This window comes from Caretta caretta, chromosome 2 (assembly GCF_965140235.1).
Source record: "Caretta caretta isolate rCarCar2 chromosome 2, rCarCar1.hap1, whole genome shotgun sequence".
NCBI lineage: Eukaryota > Metazoa > Chordata > Testudines > Cheloniidae > Caretta > Caretta caretta.
In genome coordinates, this window is record NC_134207.1 from 37,609,051 (window position 1) to 37,624,826 (window position 15,776).

Sequence of the window (15,776 nt, forward strand, 5' to 3'; positions counted from 1 at the left end):
TTTCACAATAAAGAGATTGCACCACAGTACTTGTATGAGGTGAATTGAAAAATACTATTTCTTTTATTTATCATTTTAAAAGTGCAAATATTTGTAATAAAAATATAAAGTGAACCCTAGACACTTTGTATTCTGTGTTGTAATAGAAATCAATATATTTGAAAATGTAGAAAAACACTGAAAAATATTTAATACATTTCAATTGGTATTCTATTGTTTAACAATGCAATTAATCGCCATTAATTTTTCTGAGTTAATCACGTGAGTTAACTGTGATTAGTCGAAAGCCCTAATAAAGTGAAGAGTGTTTTTTTACTTATTCTTCGCTGAAAGGATCTGTTTCTTTAATTTGTTGTTTTTCAGAATAACGAAGTAACTGCTCAATTATTTAAATATCCACCATTGCCAAATATTACCAGACTTTTGAAATGGCGAGACTCAAAAATCTTTTGGTCCAACAGTGAGCAGGTTTCAGTATTCAGTGGATAGCAAAAATAGGATAGACATTTGATTTTTTTTAACTGAAATTCTAAATTGCTTCTTAATCTTTTGTACTAGGAAAATAGAAAGCGACATGGCTCCAGTCGCAGTGTGGTGGACATGGAATTAGATGATACAGATGATGGTGATGATAATGCACCACTATTCTACCAACCTGGGAAACGAGGTTTTTATACGCCAAGGCCTGGCAAAAACACAGAGGCAAGGTTGAACTGTTTCAGAAACATTGGCAGGTACAATATTAAGCTAGTTTGCTAGTCTTGTGTTCTCTTGGCATTTCAGATATTTCGGTAGCTTATATTTCTCCAAAGATAAAAACTGTAATAGAGTTCTCATCTTGGGTTTGAAATCATGTGGGGGAACCTGAACAACTCAGTCTGTTAAATCTTGAGAGAAATCTTCAATTTTTGCAGTAATACCCCTCAACATACGTACACGTGTGCGTGTGAGAGAGAGAAAATAAAATGTTAGTAGCATCAGATTTATTGCACCATTGGCATTTCAGGTCCCATGACTCCCTGGTCTCTGAGGACATAAACTTTCTGTAAAAGGCAACTATTTTGCTGATTTCTTAAGCTAAAATTTGTATCTTTGTGCTTTTGCTTTCCCTGCCTCCTTTTTATTTTGTAAGTGTCACGGAGTGTGGGGGAGTCCAGGCCCTGCACCCCTCTTCCTGGGATCCACTGAGACTCTCAGCCAGCCAGTAAAACAGAAGGTTTATTAGACGACAGGAACATGGTCTAAAACAGAGCTTGCAGGTGCAGAGAACGGGACCCCTCAGCTGGGTCCATTCTGGGGGGCAGTGAGCCAGACAACCACGTCTGCACTTCACTCCATGTCCCAGCCAGCCCCAAACTGAAAACCCCCTCCAGCCCCTCCTCCTCTGGGCTTTGTTCCTTTCCCGGGCCAGGTGGTCACCTGATTCCTTTGTTCTCCAACCCTTTAGCTCTCACCTTGCAAGGGGGGGAAGGGCCCAGGCCATCAGTTGCCAGGAAACAGGGTGTTGGCCATTCTCTGTGTCCAGACTCCTGCACACACCTGCCCTCTAGGGCTCTGCAATGATCATACACCCTTACCCCACCCCCTAGATACTTAAGAACTGCCATGGGGAAACTGAGGCACCCCCACACTATTCAGAGGAAACATTAAGAACAGTCCCACTTCATCACAGTAAGTATGTCAGAGAAGCAGGACCTTAAAGTGCCCCAGTATCATCCACATTATGTCTAAGTTGCACATGCACAGCCAGCAGAACAGACCATAACTGTCTTGGCTTTGATATCTGTGTCCAGATGTCAACATGGGCTCTGAAGTTCAAAAGTGAGTTTCCCTGAAATCATTCCTGGTTCTCCTTCTCTCTCTCTTCACACTCCTGCGCGCGCGCGCGCGCTCGCTCGCTCGCTCTCTCTGTCTCTCTCTCACACACACTCTCTCTCACACACACTCACACTCTCTCTCACACACACTCACACTCTCACACAGTTTTCATAGGCAAACAGTCCTCAAATAAACAGTTGAGCATCCTTGCTGGACATCATGACTATCAATATTTCCCACATTGGTAAAGCTCTTACAAAATAGGTGCTCAAGCTGTGTTTCCACAAACAACCTGCTAGCTCTGGTATAGATGGACTCCAGGACCCTGCTCATGTTGTTGGGCACTGACTTGAGAGGGAAGGGGGGAAAAAAAGGCTTCTCTTCCCAAGAAAACAAGGTGTGTATCAAGTAGAACTCGCTCCAAAGATATTTCACTTTTCTAGACTTCTCAATGCTTGTTCAAGTGTTCTTATATATGCCTTCATCGCCTTATGTCTGTATAATAGCAATGCAGTATACTTGGGTATGAAGACACCAGTCCTTGGAGAACCTCCAACTAGTACAGAACCCTACGCTGCATTCCTCAGCAACACTGGCTACTTTGAGCCCATCTGACCTGGCCTCTGCTCTATATGTTGGCTTTCCAGAGACTATTGAGTAAAGTTCAAGATCTCAGTCCTTACCTTCAAGGAGCTTAGTGGCATGGGCCCAAAATGTTTAAAGAGACTGCTTAAAGCTCCAGGATGAGGACCATGGTCAAGAACTCTACTTCTGTGGCACAGTGGAACTTTCTACCACAGGGATAAAGCTTGTCTGTGCAGGAGACTAAGCTTTCTCAGTGACTAGTCTGACTGTGGAATTAACTATGTCACAAATTAAGGGCTGTCACAAACCTCACCACGTTCCACTCCAAATTCAAGGTGCTCTTCTTTCACCTTGTCTTGTCTGAAATAAATGCATAGTAGTGTGTATGTTAAACAAAACACTACACTGCACAACTTCTCTCCCTGGGGAGTGATGCGAGAAGGAGACTAAATGACATATGACAGAATTTAGTTGTATTGCCTAACACTGCTTGAAGGTTCTCAATGCTGTGTCGATGAGGGCAGAATAAGAACCTATTGTAGGATAGGATGAAGTCCTCTAATTACACTATTTCATACAGTAAAGGTAACTTTTCAGTTCTGAATATATTGTGGGGCCTGGTGTTGTCTTCCTACCACATTGCTTCATCTCCACTGAAAATGTATGTGACAGAAGGTTGCTTCTGACATCTGTCATTGTTCCTTTGTGGGATCATGTGCTTCAGAACAAGGCTTGTGACTAGTGTTTGCTCTCTTGAATAAGTCAGTGAATGTTTTTGCACCCCATTGGCACTAATGGACTCAGTGCACCTGACTTTGAAGTAGGTGATCATGAGGAAAAACATGCGGGATTGCTCTGCTGAGGCACTTTTTAGAGCCAATTTGTGGAAGTCCATAGGCTTATGGCTGGAGAAGAATGACACCCTTAAAAATCCACTCACTTCTTGATTGTTTTCACTCCAATACAGCAGATTCTCCTAATTCCAGAAGAACCATGTCTGTGTTTTATCTGACTGCATTTTTTATTGTAACAATTGAACCCATAGCTTCAAAGCTCATTCAATCATTTGATATTTACTTACACAGCCAGACTCATAATTTTCCAAACAGATTTATAGGGCAGGTATGTAGAGTTCTTTTCACACCATTATGAAGTGTAATTGATCAGCCAGAAGGCAGCTATCAAAATTCATTTTAACAGCCTTTTTGCAGAAAGTTTTTGCCTAAGTTGTCCTGTCTGTGTGGGGTTTTTTTGTTTTGTTTTTGTTTTTTTTAATTTTTGGGAACCCTCTTATTTTATCCCTATTTTTGCTGAGACTCACATAAAATAGGTTTGTTTTCTTTCCACTAACTTTTTATATTATTGGTTATTTTTGGATATTTTCTTTCATAGAAATATCTGTGGAGATTTTTAGTCTCCAGGAGTGGAGTTCTGTTGCAGCAGGTATTTTTGAGGAAGTGATCCTTCTTTACCCATGATTGTTCTTTCAGGAAAAATAGCGGATTATTTTTTAACCAAGCTTCCTAGAAAAACTTTCCCCATGGGATGAGGTACTGTATGCACCATTTCGGAAACAGTGATTTATTTTGGGGGATGTTGGCATTGGGAATTCTTAAATATGAGGTTTTATAATTGGAAGCTAGCTTCAACCTGAATTCCAGAGTTAATTTTTTTTTTTCTTGTTGAAATATTCAGGAAACTCTTTTGAATCCCACTTTTTTAAACAATTTCCTTTTGTGATTTTCTAATAGTACTCTTTTTGTTCTCAGAATTCTAGGGTTGTGCTTACTGCAGAATGAACTGTGTCCCATCACGTTAAACAGACACGTTATCAAAGTTCTTCTGGGCAGAAAAGTAAGTTGATCAGACATCTGAATTGCCTTTAAGTACATAAGATTTAGTTTTTAATTTTTTTTTTTTTTTTTTTTTACAAAGTATATGTTTTGATGTTAACACTGTGCTTGTTTGGCAATACTAGATTTAATTAAAGCAGTTTTGATTTTTTTGTTGTCTTACAATTAAACTGAGTTTGCCAAGTGGATGCCAAGAAATTGACTGAGGCAGGTTTCCAATGACATAATGTGCGCGCTCGCTCTCTTTCTATATACATCTATATCTATCTGTCTCTATTAATTACGTATTTAAAATGGGACAGGGTTGATCTCCCTTTTTTTTTTTGCTCGTGAAGTTGAAGAACCAGTGCTGTAGCATTAGTTCTCTCTTGCTCTTTCTATGTTAATATTTTCAAAAAGGCATTTTGTTTAACAATTGAGAAAATTCTTTAATCAGATTTCAAATTCTGCTTCAGGTGTAGACATAAAATTTAAATGCAGTCCAGCAATTGCCTATGTTTTAACTGTTTTAGGTCAAGATCACATTTTTATTATCTTTTGGCAATATACCTCTCAATATGGTACCTGATGCAACAAACTAAACAAAGTTTTCCATTATCCCTGGCCTTCATTTTGGTGTTTGTTTAAAAAAAAAAAAAAAAAAAAGACAATGACTGGCTCTGATGGCTAAAATGGATATGATTTTAACAAATGGGGCAGGGGAATGGTGACAAAGGAGCAAGCGGGTATGGATGCACAAGAACACTCCAATCCGTTTCCAAAACAGAAGGACAATCTCCTTGCTCTACCATCTGAGTAAAAGACTCCTAGGGTTCCCTCATGACGACAGCAGAGGAGTGGGCAACATGGGAAAAATGAGAAGCACCAAAATTCCCTGTAGTTGAGTTTAGGGGCACCACAAAGTACTGTCTTAGATGGAAAGACAGATAATCGATGGAGCAAAGGCCCCCAAAATGGGGCAAAAAAGGAAAGGATCTGCTCAAAAGATCTGCTTGTTGAGGGTAGGAGGGCAACTACTGGGCACAAAAAACGTCCACCTATAGGAGTTTACAGCTGCTGGGAAGAAGCTTTCTTTCTGTGAAGGTGCAGGTGAATTTTCTTTCCAGAGTTTTAGGGAGTGTGGAGATGAGGAAAGGAGTGGTGACACATGTGACCCCATTTTCAAATCCTCTTGAAAAATCCACCAAGGTCTGTTCTGACCCAAGCTGATTTATGGAAAGGATACGTTCCAAGAGTTTAGTTGCCTAGATCTATAGTCATTCTTAGTGTGGGCAAATGCTTTACAACCTTCTCTGTGCTTTGCCAATGCACTTCAATCTGGTGTTATGTTCCTGCACCTCAGAAAATCAGGATGAGAATGGAAATTACATTTATTGATTGATTGCCATTCTTTCCAAGTGTTTGAGTAAATGCCTCATTACATGGCTATTTAGGTGCCTTATGCTAGTGTACATATTGTATCAGTTCTAGATCTAATTATGTTGAATATATTTATAAAAACAATGCTACATATCAAACATCTACCTTATTTTAGGTGAACTGGCATGACTTTGCTTTTTTTGATCCGGTTATGTATGAGAGCTTGCGGCAACTTATCCTAGCCTCCCAGAGCACGGATGCTGATGCTGTTTTTGCAGCAATGGATTTAGCATTTGCAATAGACCTGTGCAAGGAGGAGGGTGGAGGGCAGGTAGGTGCAAGCTGAACTTGACTTTACAGTTTAATGTTACTTGTTCATAGCCTGTCAAACCCCAGACTGTAGATTTAAGGTGAGATTTTTCTAAACTGATTAAGTGTTCAGGAGCCCAAGACCCATTGAAAGTCTGTGGGATTTGTGTTCCTAAATCACTTAAGTATTTTTGAATATCCCACCCCTAGTATTTATGGGCTGTTTAGTATAATCTAAATGAGAAATCAGCAGTACCACTATTATTGGTCTCATCACGAGGACTGGTTTTAAATGTAAAACTTCTGTTCATGGTAATGGTAATAGTCCGAACCAATAACCCATTGAAAACTTGTTTTAAGAGTGAAAAAGCTGTATAACACCACAATATATTTACTGCATACAGTAATAGAAATGATACTCTTGTTTTAACTGTTTCTTTTTTCTGCTTTTAAAGTATGTTTTTAAATCCTCTCCCCTTTTGCTGCTTCATCATAGGTTGAACTTATCTCCAATGGTGTAAATATACCAGTCACCCCTCAGAATGTTTATGAATATGTCCGGAAATATGCAGAACACAGAATGTTGGTAGTAGCAGAACAACCTCTACATGTAAGTGCTTTGTAGTGTTTTGGAATGATTCTGTCTATTTCTGCATATGCCGCGTTCCATTCCAAGTTGTCCAACTTCTGAAGGGTATTAATCTTTGTTTCTTGTTACACAGTTGCTAACTTAATCATGTGGAGACCTCGATTACCCTAAAAGCTCATTTGAATAGAAAGAAGGATATAAATTCAAAGGAAGAATTAAAGTTAGCTCAATGACTAGTTAAACTTCAGCATTTACATATAGATTAAAAAATTAATATCTTGAATTTACATAACATGTATACTGGGGAAATGCTTATCTTCAAAGACATATGGATTCTGTAAAATCTTCCATTTTTCTCTATTTTTGTCAGCCTAGATTTATTTAACCTCTTAGCTCAGAGATATAACAAGCCAAACTCTGACAGCATAAAGTCACTGGAGCTTCTGGCCTCCTTATGCCTGCTCTGTGCAGGATCAGTGTGGCTAGTGACAGCAGAATTTTTGTTCTTACCATTGTTGATATTTTTTTAACAAGAAAAATGACCAGAATCTGTCTCAAATTATATTAAAAGTAAAACTTGGTCTTGTTTTTAGAAGCTTGTTTTGAAATAAAAGATTAGATATAAAAATATTTGCTTTATGATCACTGATTTAGAGACCAGTGTTTAGGGCAATTTACTGGACTGCTAAACTGTTTCCAACCATTGTAGGCCATGGGATATTAGACTTTGAAATTATATTGTCCTTATTGTCATTTGCCTCCCCACCTTCCCGTGCCCCCAATTGCAGTTCTGACATGATTTATCAGTTAGTATCTCCTGAATATTCATTTCAAGAACATAATAATGGCCATAATAAGTCAGACCAAGGGTTCATCTAGCCCAGTGTCCTCTTATCCAACGGTGTCTGGTGCCAGATGCTTCAGAGGGATTGAGTGATCCATCCCCTGTTGTCCAGTCCTGGCTTCTAGCAGTCAGAGGTTTAGGGACACCCAGAGCATGGGGTTGTGCCCCTGACTATCTTGGCTAACAGTCGTTGATGGACCTGTTCTCTGTAAAATTATTTAATTCTTTTTGAACCCAGTTATACTTTTGACCTTCAAAATTTCCTGGCAACGAGTGCTATGGGTTGACTGCATTATGTGAAGAAGTACTTCCATATGTTTGTTTTAAAATTGGCTGCCTATTAATTTCATGAAGTGACCTCTGATTCATGTGTTACGTGGTAAATAACACTTCCCTATTGACTTTGTCCACGCCATTCATGATATTATAGACCTCTATCATATTCCCCCCTTAGTTGTCTCTTTTCTAAGATGAACAGTCCCCGTCTTTTTAATCTCTTCTCACGTGGAAGCTGTCCATACCCCTTCTCATTTTAGTGGCTTTCTAATGAGATACAGCTACAGCATTAGTTTTTAAGTTTAGTGGTTCTCAAAGTGGCAGATTTTTAAAGCAGTCTCATAATTCAAGGAAGTGGGAATTTCAGGTAGAGGGCAGCAAGGTAATAAAAAGAATTGTGGATATATTGTAACTGAGTAGGACATAGAAAAAACGGCTATATTGAAAAGTTCAAATTCCAGTGAGAGAGAGAGCACTTGTTTGTACTACCAGTGGTTTGCAAGGTGCCAACCTTAAAAATAATTGTCACTGGTTCCCTTAGTCTAGCAATGTTTGTTGCTGGTCTAGGCCTGAATACTGCAAGTTCTAGACCATGGGCCCATATAGCTTCCATTCAAAAAAACATTTTTACCATTTGAGATTGAACATGGAAGAGGTGAACGGCCAAGAGGAAGATCAACTGATATTTGTGAGCTGTGAACTTCCTTGTATGTAACTTCTCAGAGATTCACGTAAACAGTAGCAAAGGTGATCAGTGTAAAGTGAATCGTGTGACTCTTTCTTTCAGGCAATGAGGAAAGGTCTGCTGGATGTGCTTCCAAAGAATTCATTAGAAGACTTGACAGCAGAAGATTTCAGGCTTTTGGTAAACGGCTGTGGTGAAGTAAACGTCCAAATGCTGATCAGCTTTACCTCTTTCAATGATGAGTCAGGTATGAAATATGTAGTCTGTTTAGGAAATGAGCTGTACAGCTAGAAATTTAGCAGTATTCACCTGTCTGTCCTTTATATAGAGATGGATAGCAAAGATAATTTTTTTTCAACTTTTTCTAAGCTTAAAACCAGCTCTGTTCATTGACCTTAATGAATGGCTCTAAATATAATATTTTAAAAGGATTTTCAGTGTGCCGGACCCTATTATTTGCCACTTTTAAGCATCTTCACTCAAAATGGAAGAGAACAATACACAACTCTTTCCAGGGTATCACTATATAAATAATCCATCAGAATGCAAGGAGAGCAAATTATAGGTTGTGCTATTTTTTCCTGCCAAATCCTGGCCTGACCATATATTTAGAGTTATGATTGATGTAGTGTAATATTTTTAAAGCAATATTTCATTGAACTGTTACGAACTTAGATACAACTAGTTAGTAAATCACATGGTGTCTTAATTTTATTAGTTGTTTACACCAGTGTTCTTCAGTCTAGTCCTTTAATGTAAACACTTTTGAATGTGTGTTTGACATAGAATTGTCCTTGTTCCTGGTGTGCCGGTTTTGTGGGGAGGAGTAGTGACCCTAAGTATTTTATTTGCTGGTGTATATAAAACATGTGCTCTAAATGTTCATTGTCAAATACATTTAATTTAATTATTCTGTTTCAAACAGGAGAAAATGCTGAGAAGCTTTTGCAGTTCAAGCGTTGGTTTTGGTCCATAGTTGAGAAGATGAGTATGACAGAAAGACAAGATCTAGTAAGTTGTCCTTCCCCTGTAAAAGGTTGCTTAAGACTGTTTTTCAACAATCAGCATTGCTTTTTAGTATTTTTTGTTTGTTTGTTTTAACGGAAAGGTTTTCTACACTGGTAGAGTGGCAAAGTAAGTACTAGGGAGTTAGTGCAGTAGGCTTTCAGCTCTGGAGACTGAATATGAAACCTAGCTTTGTTCACAAGAAAATTAATATTGGTGTATCCTTCTTTGTCCATATCTCAGAACTCTGAAGCATATATGCAGTCCATGTTTTAGAGGTTTCACACTAACAGGTGGTCAGAGCATCAGGTTTGAATTGCGTTTATGGAGGATTGGAAAAGTTTGCTTGTTGTGCAGTGTATTCACCCACTTTTTTAAAATGTTCTCTTTTGATCACCTCAGAGATGTGAACCTTCTCATTTTTGAATGAACTGCAAAAAAGAAAACAAGGACTGGTGTAAAAAGAGGAAAATCTAGAGAGGATTGGTTTAGGCAAAGAACTCAGGGTGCAATGCAGTATTCACTTTGCTCTGCAAGAGGATATTTCACACTTCTAATACTTTTCAAGTAAACTCTTGGTACTGCAATTGCTAGCTATTAATGCATTTGGTATCAGTGCTGTATTTTATAGTAATTTGATATAAAGTGGCTAATTCGATTATATATAAAAGTTTCTGATACACAGACGTTATCCTCTTCCCAAAAGGACAGGAAATCCCAACTTCCTGCACCAAGATGTGGTTAATATCATTTGGAGAGTGTTGCTTCTTTTGATAAGTTGCTTTGATAAATGTGGTATTTTATATTTGTAGTTGAAAGAAGAGAGGAAATGACTGGGAGTTTAACATTATCATAATAGTACACAGTGTAACCACTGAGTCTCTACACTACAAGGAATGTTTTATGTTCAAGCACCATGACTGCCCTGTGACTTTCCCATTTTACTCATGTCAAAATAATGATCAGTATGTGATACCAATGTTTATACCATGGAGACAGTTTAAATATTTCTAGACCAGCAAAAGTTACAGCCTACTTTTTCTATTCTTTTAGGTTTACTTTTGGACATCAAGCCCATCATTGCCTGCCAGTGAGGAGGGATTCCAGCCCATGCCATCCATCACAATAAGACCACCAGATGACCAACATCTTCCTACAGCAAACACTTGCATTTCTCGCCTTTATGTCCCACTCTATTCCTCTAAACAGATTCTGAAACAGAAATTGTTACTCGCCATTAAGACCAAGAATTTTGGTTTTGTGTAGAGTATAAAAAGTGTGTATTGCTGTGTAATATTACTAGCTAAGTTTTGTAGATTTTTCCATTTGTCTATAAAAGTTTATGAAAGTTGATGCTGTCATACCCCTGGTGGTACTTTATTGATTAAATGCAAACATTCCTGTACTAAGTTTGTAACCTACAGGCCTAAGGAGAACTAGCAATGTTTGACTGTAACAGTTCGCTAGTCAATAACTTCTTGGCCTAACCCCAGCCAAAGATGACAGCAGAACAATATAATTTACACTGTGATTTATCTTTTTGCTGAGGGAAAATATGTAAAATGTTCAGAAAATTCACTGCTGCCTTTGTGAAAAGTGTTTCAGCAAAGGTTCTTGTATAGAGGGAGTAGGGAATTTCAAAATAAAAAATTAAGTATGTTCTGTGTTTTATTTTAACTTTTTTTATGGTGTTTAATTTGTGGTTGGCTGCAGTTGTGTATCATGTATATTGAACTTGTAAAAAGTTCTTCACAGTTCAGATCCAAGAGTTGGAATCATTCACTTTTACTTATGAAACCACTTTCATTGCAATTTCTGTTCTGATTGCATTGAACTCTGGCACATTAGATCCCATCACTAATATTTTGCATGTAATCTGTACCTTTAGTGAGGTTTTTTGTACATATGATGAGGCCAATGCACATTATTTCATATTTCACAATCAACATTTTTGTATCCCTGTTTCAGTAAGCAGACAGTCAGGAGATTGTTCCACTTCCAGTTATAACCAGACACTTGAACTGCGGTATCTCAACTGTGTAAACTCAGCCTGGGCACTTTCTGGTAACTGTAAAATGTTTATAAGATCATGATTATTGAAGATACATTTTGGAAAATTTTAATGTTCGTGAGCAGCTTAACTACTTTTGTATCTAGCCTTTTTTAAGTATCTTGTTACAGTTTTTTAATAAAGAAATTATAGACAAAATACCAAGTCATATTGAAGACACAATAGTTTTTATTTATGTAACTCTGAATATTTTAGTTTAACAGCCTACACCAGACACAGTTGTCCATTAAAAATCTCAATTTCTTAACTGAAAAATTGATCTGCATCTGCACTATATAATAAACAATAAATAAATAAATAATGGAAGCAGTTCAGCTCACATTTTACAGTTAGCAGAGAATCCTGAATGGAGCAAGCCAGGCAATCCCTTCTCTTCACAAAAATGCAGAATTTAAGGGAAAGTTTCTCCCTAATAATCAAAATGGATTATGATGGAATAAATCTGCAGATTCATTGTAGTGGGACCTACTGTATTTCCACTCTTTTTTAATAAAGCGATTATTGGTTTTACAAGGGTAGTCTTTGAACATATAGTAGCCTAGTACTCTTGTCATTAAATTCTTAATGCTTTAATGATTTCCATTATAAATGTTGGAAGGCCATTAGTAAAGGAAGGAGCACCTTTGGCTGCCCTTGCTATCAAATTGTGATGCTTACTAAGACTTAATAGAGTAGACTGATGATGATGGGTTTTGATGAGACTTTATTGTTCTCCTACTTTTCCCTTTACTCTGAGACTCCCTACTGCAATGACCTTTCCTTGCTGAAGGGTGCTAAACTGGTTTTCCACCAAAATTGGTTAATGCCACTTTGAGTGCCAAGCGGAGGTGGATGACCAAAAGTGACCTAAGCTCCTTCCTTTTTCCACCCTACCTAAAAATGCAGCATCCTGCTTCTGTAGCACCTCTAAATCTTGCATGCATGGAGGAGGGCTTGGGACCATAACTGATCACCATGTGTGCCACTTTGACTCTGAAGATTGTTTTATAAGACTAACTCTTCTAGACTTGCTTAGTTAAACTGCAGGTGCACCAAGTAAACCAGGAGAAATATTTCCACATGTATTAATGAAATAATAATAGCATTCCCAAGAACAGCCCTCATAGGCACGGGGAAGGTTTCAAGTGGTTAGGTAATGGGGACTGGGAGTCTGGTATTTTGGATTCCGTTCCTGTATCTGCCACTGTGACTTTCAGCAAGTTATTTTAGACAAGCCCTCAGCTCAAAGACTTAAACACATGCTGCACTGCTTTTACTAGAGTGGTGTATAGTTAAAGCAGTACAACCTCCCTGATGTGGATGCAGTTATATACTGGTATAAAGGTGCTTTATACCAGTATAGCTATTCCTGCATGGGAAGGGAATACACTATACAGGTATAAGGCACCTTTATACCAGTATAACTGTCCACGCTAGGGGTTGTACCAGTATAAATACTTCAGTAAAAAAAAAAATCACAGCCCTAACTGAAATAGTTCATATTGGTACAAAAACTATAGATCAGGCCTCAGATTCACAGTCCATAAAATAAAGAAGCTGCCTCCCTCTCAAAAGCTTTGTGAGGCTTAATGGTGTAAAACTCATCCAAGATCCTCTGATCAAAGGCCGTATGTAAGTGTAAAGTATTGTGTATATATGTATTGTGTGTATATGTATAAAAATGTATGTGTATGTATAACATATAAATATATGTTATATGTATATATATTTCTGTATATAGCATAAACATTTTTTTAAAACCTGTACTGTATAGCTAGGCAGAAACTACACAGGTAACTAGTCTTATACAGTAGTTCACCATATATACACAACCAAGGCACTCTGATGACATAAGCAGAGGGATAAACCAGAATAATTTATGTTGCCATCATTGACTTGAAATGTGTATGTTGCTTTATAAAATAGCTTTTCTCTGTATGGTATATTTAAGCAATATCAAGGTTTTTAATAAGAAAAATGTTTATTAAAATCATACACTTGTTTCCCTTTGACTTAAGCCCTTCTGTTAGTTTATTTTTAAGATGCGGTAGATAAATAAAAGGAAAAAAAGGAGAAAAGTTTGCAATATTTCAGTTTTATGGCCTAATTCCTCAAGTGTTCATAATTCTCTAAGTAGTACAGCAGCCTCCAATAAAATGTCAACATTTGCCAACAGATCAATAGTTGGTTCCTATTGTAATGATATACCACATCATGATCACCTGGCAAATTCTGGATTTTAATGGTAGTTACTGTTCAAATAATCATACACTTCACCTAAGTTAAATTCCATGTTGCAACCCTGTTCTGGGATTCTAGATTTTAAAAAATGATCTTTTTTTTTTCTCATACTTAGCTGGTATAATTTCCCAGTTTGGCTTTGAAATGACAACTGTTTTTTGCTATTGCAAGTGAGATTTCTGTTCATGAAATCTAAAAGTGGAGAGAAGAGTAATAGACTAGAAAATTTGCAAGCAAAAGCAAACGTATTTCTTGCAGAATTTTAGTTATTTCAAACGCATGAGAAACTGGACTTTACTCTTCCCTTCCAAAGATAAGTGTGGGGTTTTTTTAATTGTAAAAGCATGGACTATATACAAAACTAATGCGGTGTTCTGATTTACTTAAAATTCACCCATCCAAGGATGAGCCACGGCAGAAAATGTTAAAATGCCCTTCATCTTTAATTCTATCATTCAAATGGCGGGCAGGGGGGAATGATGCAGGTCATCCAGTCCCTCTCCCTGTAGTTGCTGTACTGTTATCTATGGTAGGTACATCTTTTAGGTATCTATTGATGGGGTCTTTTGTAACCAGCCCTGGAATATCATTCCACAGTCTAATATATCCCTGAGTCAGGAAGTTTTCCCTGCTATTCTACCTAAAATTTCCTTTTTTAATGTCATCCTGTCATAACCAATATGTAGTATATATCATAATTATACACCTTCCACTATCCTTAATAGCTCCTTTCCATTCTGTGTTTACACTCTTTAGATTTTTATCTCTCCCTCCCTTTGTCTCTTGACCACATTCAATATATTTAACTTTTAATTTTTTCCTCATTCGTCAGTCCTTCCAGCCGTCTTAAAATTGTTGCTGCTTTTCTCTGTACTCCCTCCAGTTTGTCTTTCTACTAGTGGTTTGCCCAGGACTGGTTATGATATAGTCAAATCCCCAGTTATCCAAATTTCAGTTTCTGACATTTGTCCCAAATCCAAATGTTAAAACTGAAATTTGTTTATCTTAAACTGATCATATGAAGTTTTTAGAGGGCCCTCCAAGACCTCTGGATAATTGAAAGGGAATCATGTTCCTGATGCAGCTGCACCAAAGCTGTGTAGAGAAGACACTACATTCCTGATTTGTGAAATATCTCTGCACCCCAAAACTGTGGCAGCCTTTTTTGTTGCCACCAGTTACATTATAAACTATTCCCTACAGTAGATATCTTTTAACACTGATTCTCCCTGTCTCATTGCGTGCGTCATATTTTCCACAGTGTTGTTAACTTACCTATCCTAGTTTAAATTGCCTATTGTTTTGTGTTGAAACTGTCTTGCAAATTTTGTCACTGAACAAATGACTCAGATGTGCTGAATTCCTTATGTGTTTGATCAGTGTTTCTCAACCTTCTTGTTATCAGGACCATTTTACTGCCTTTCTAAACTGTGTCAGGGAGATCTCAGGGACCAGTGCCAGTCCACAGACTGGTCGTTGAGAAACACTATGTTAACTGAAAAGTTACTTTCCATGGATTTTCAGCTTTTGATTTTGGAAGGTTTTCTGTGAAATACTTGAAGGGAGTAATTGAGAATTGTTATGTGTGGGGTTGGGGGAAATCCCTCAAGGTTGATTTTGGAGGGAAGATGCTTGTGTGGCTAAAGTATAGAACAGGAAGCCAAGAGCAACCTGGATTTTATTCCCAATTCCACCATGGACGGACTTTGTAACATTCTACACACATCTGTCTCAGGTCTTATCTGTAGAATTGAGAATACTTCCTTACCTCGCAAAGGAAATGGGAAATGACTGCCTAGGAAGGAGTACTGTGGAAAGGGATCTGGGGGTCATAGTGGACCACAAGCTAAATATGAGTGAATAGTGTAACACTGTTGCAAAAAAAAAACAAACATCCTTCTGGGATGTATTAGCCAGAGTGTTGAAGCAAGACATGAGAAGTAATTCTGTTGCTCTACTCTGCGCTGATTAGGCCTTAACTGGAGTATTGTGTCCAGTTCTTGGTGCCACATTTAGGAAGGATGTGGACAAACTGGAGAAAGTCCAGAGAAGAGCAACAAAAATGATTAAAGGTCTAGAAAACATGACCTATGGGAGAAGATACAAAAAATTGCATTTGTTTAGTCTGGAAAAGAGAAGACTGAGAGGGGACATATGTTTTC

At 37.8% G+C, this 15,776-nt stretch overlaps 1 protein-coding gene across 1 annotated transcript in view; it reads left to right on the plus strand.

Annotated features, from left to right (window-relative positions):
- Positions 1 to 13,385, plus strand: part of UBR5 (ubiquitin protein ligase E3 component n-recognin 5) — a 140,810-nt gene extending 127,425 nt beyond the window's left edge. Inside the window, exons 53-59 of the mRNA XM_048841402.2 lie at positions 559 to 734; positions 4,173 to 4,257; positions 5,791 to 5,946; positions 6,421 to 6,534; positions 8,421 to 8,565; positions 9,244 to 9,329; positions 10,377 to 13,385. Coding sequence (XP_048697359.1) covers positions 559 to 734; positions 4,173 to 4,257; positions 5,791 to 5,946; positions 6,421 to 6,534; positions 8,421 to 8,565; positions 9,244 to 9,329; positions 10,377 to 10,589 — 975 coding nt within the window. The 3' untranslated portion in view covers positions 10,590 to 13,385. The remainder of the gene's footprint in view (positions 1 to 558; positions 735 to 4,172; positions 4,258 to 5,790; positions 5,947 to 6,420; positions 6,535 to 8,420; positions 8,566 to 9,243; positions 9,330 to 10,376) is intronic.
- Positions 13,386 to 15,776: the final 2,391 nt, after the last annotated feature.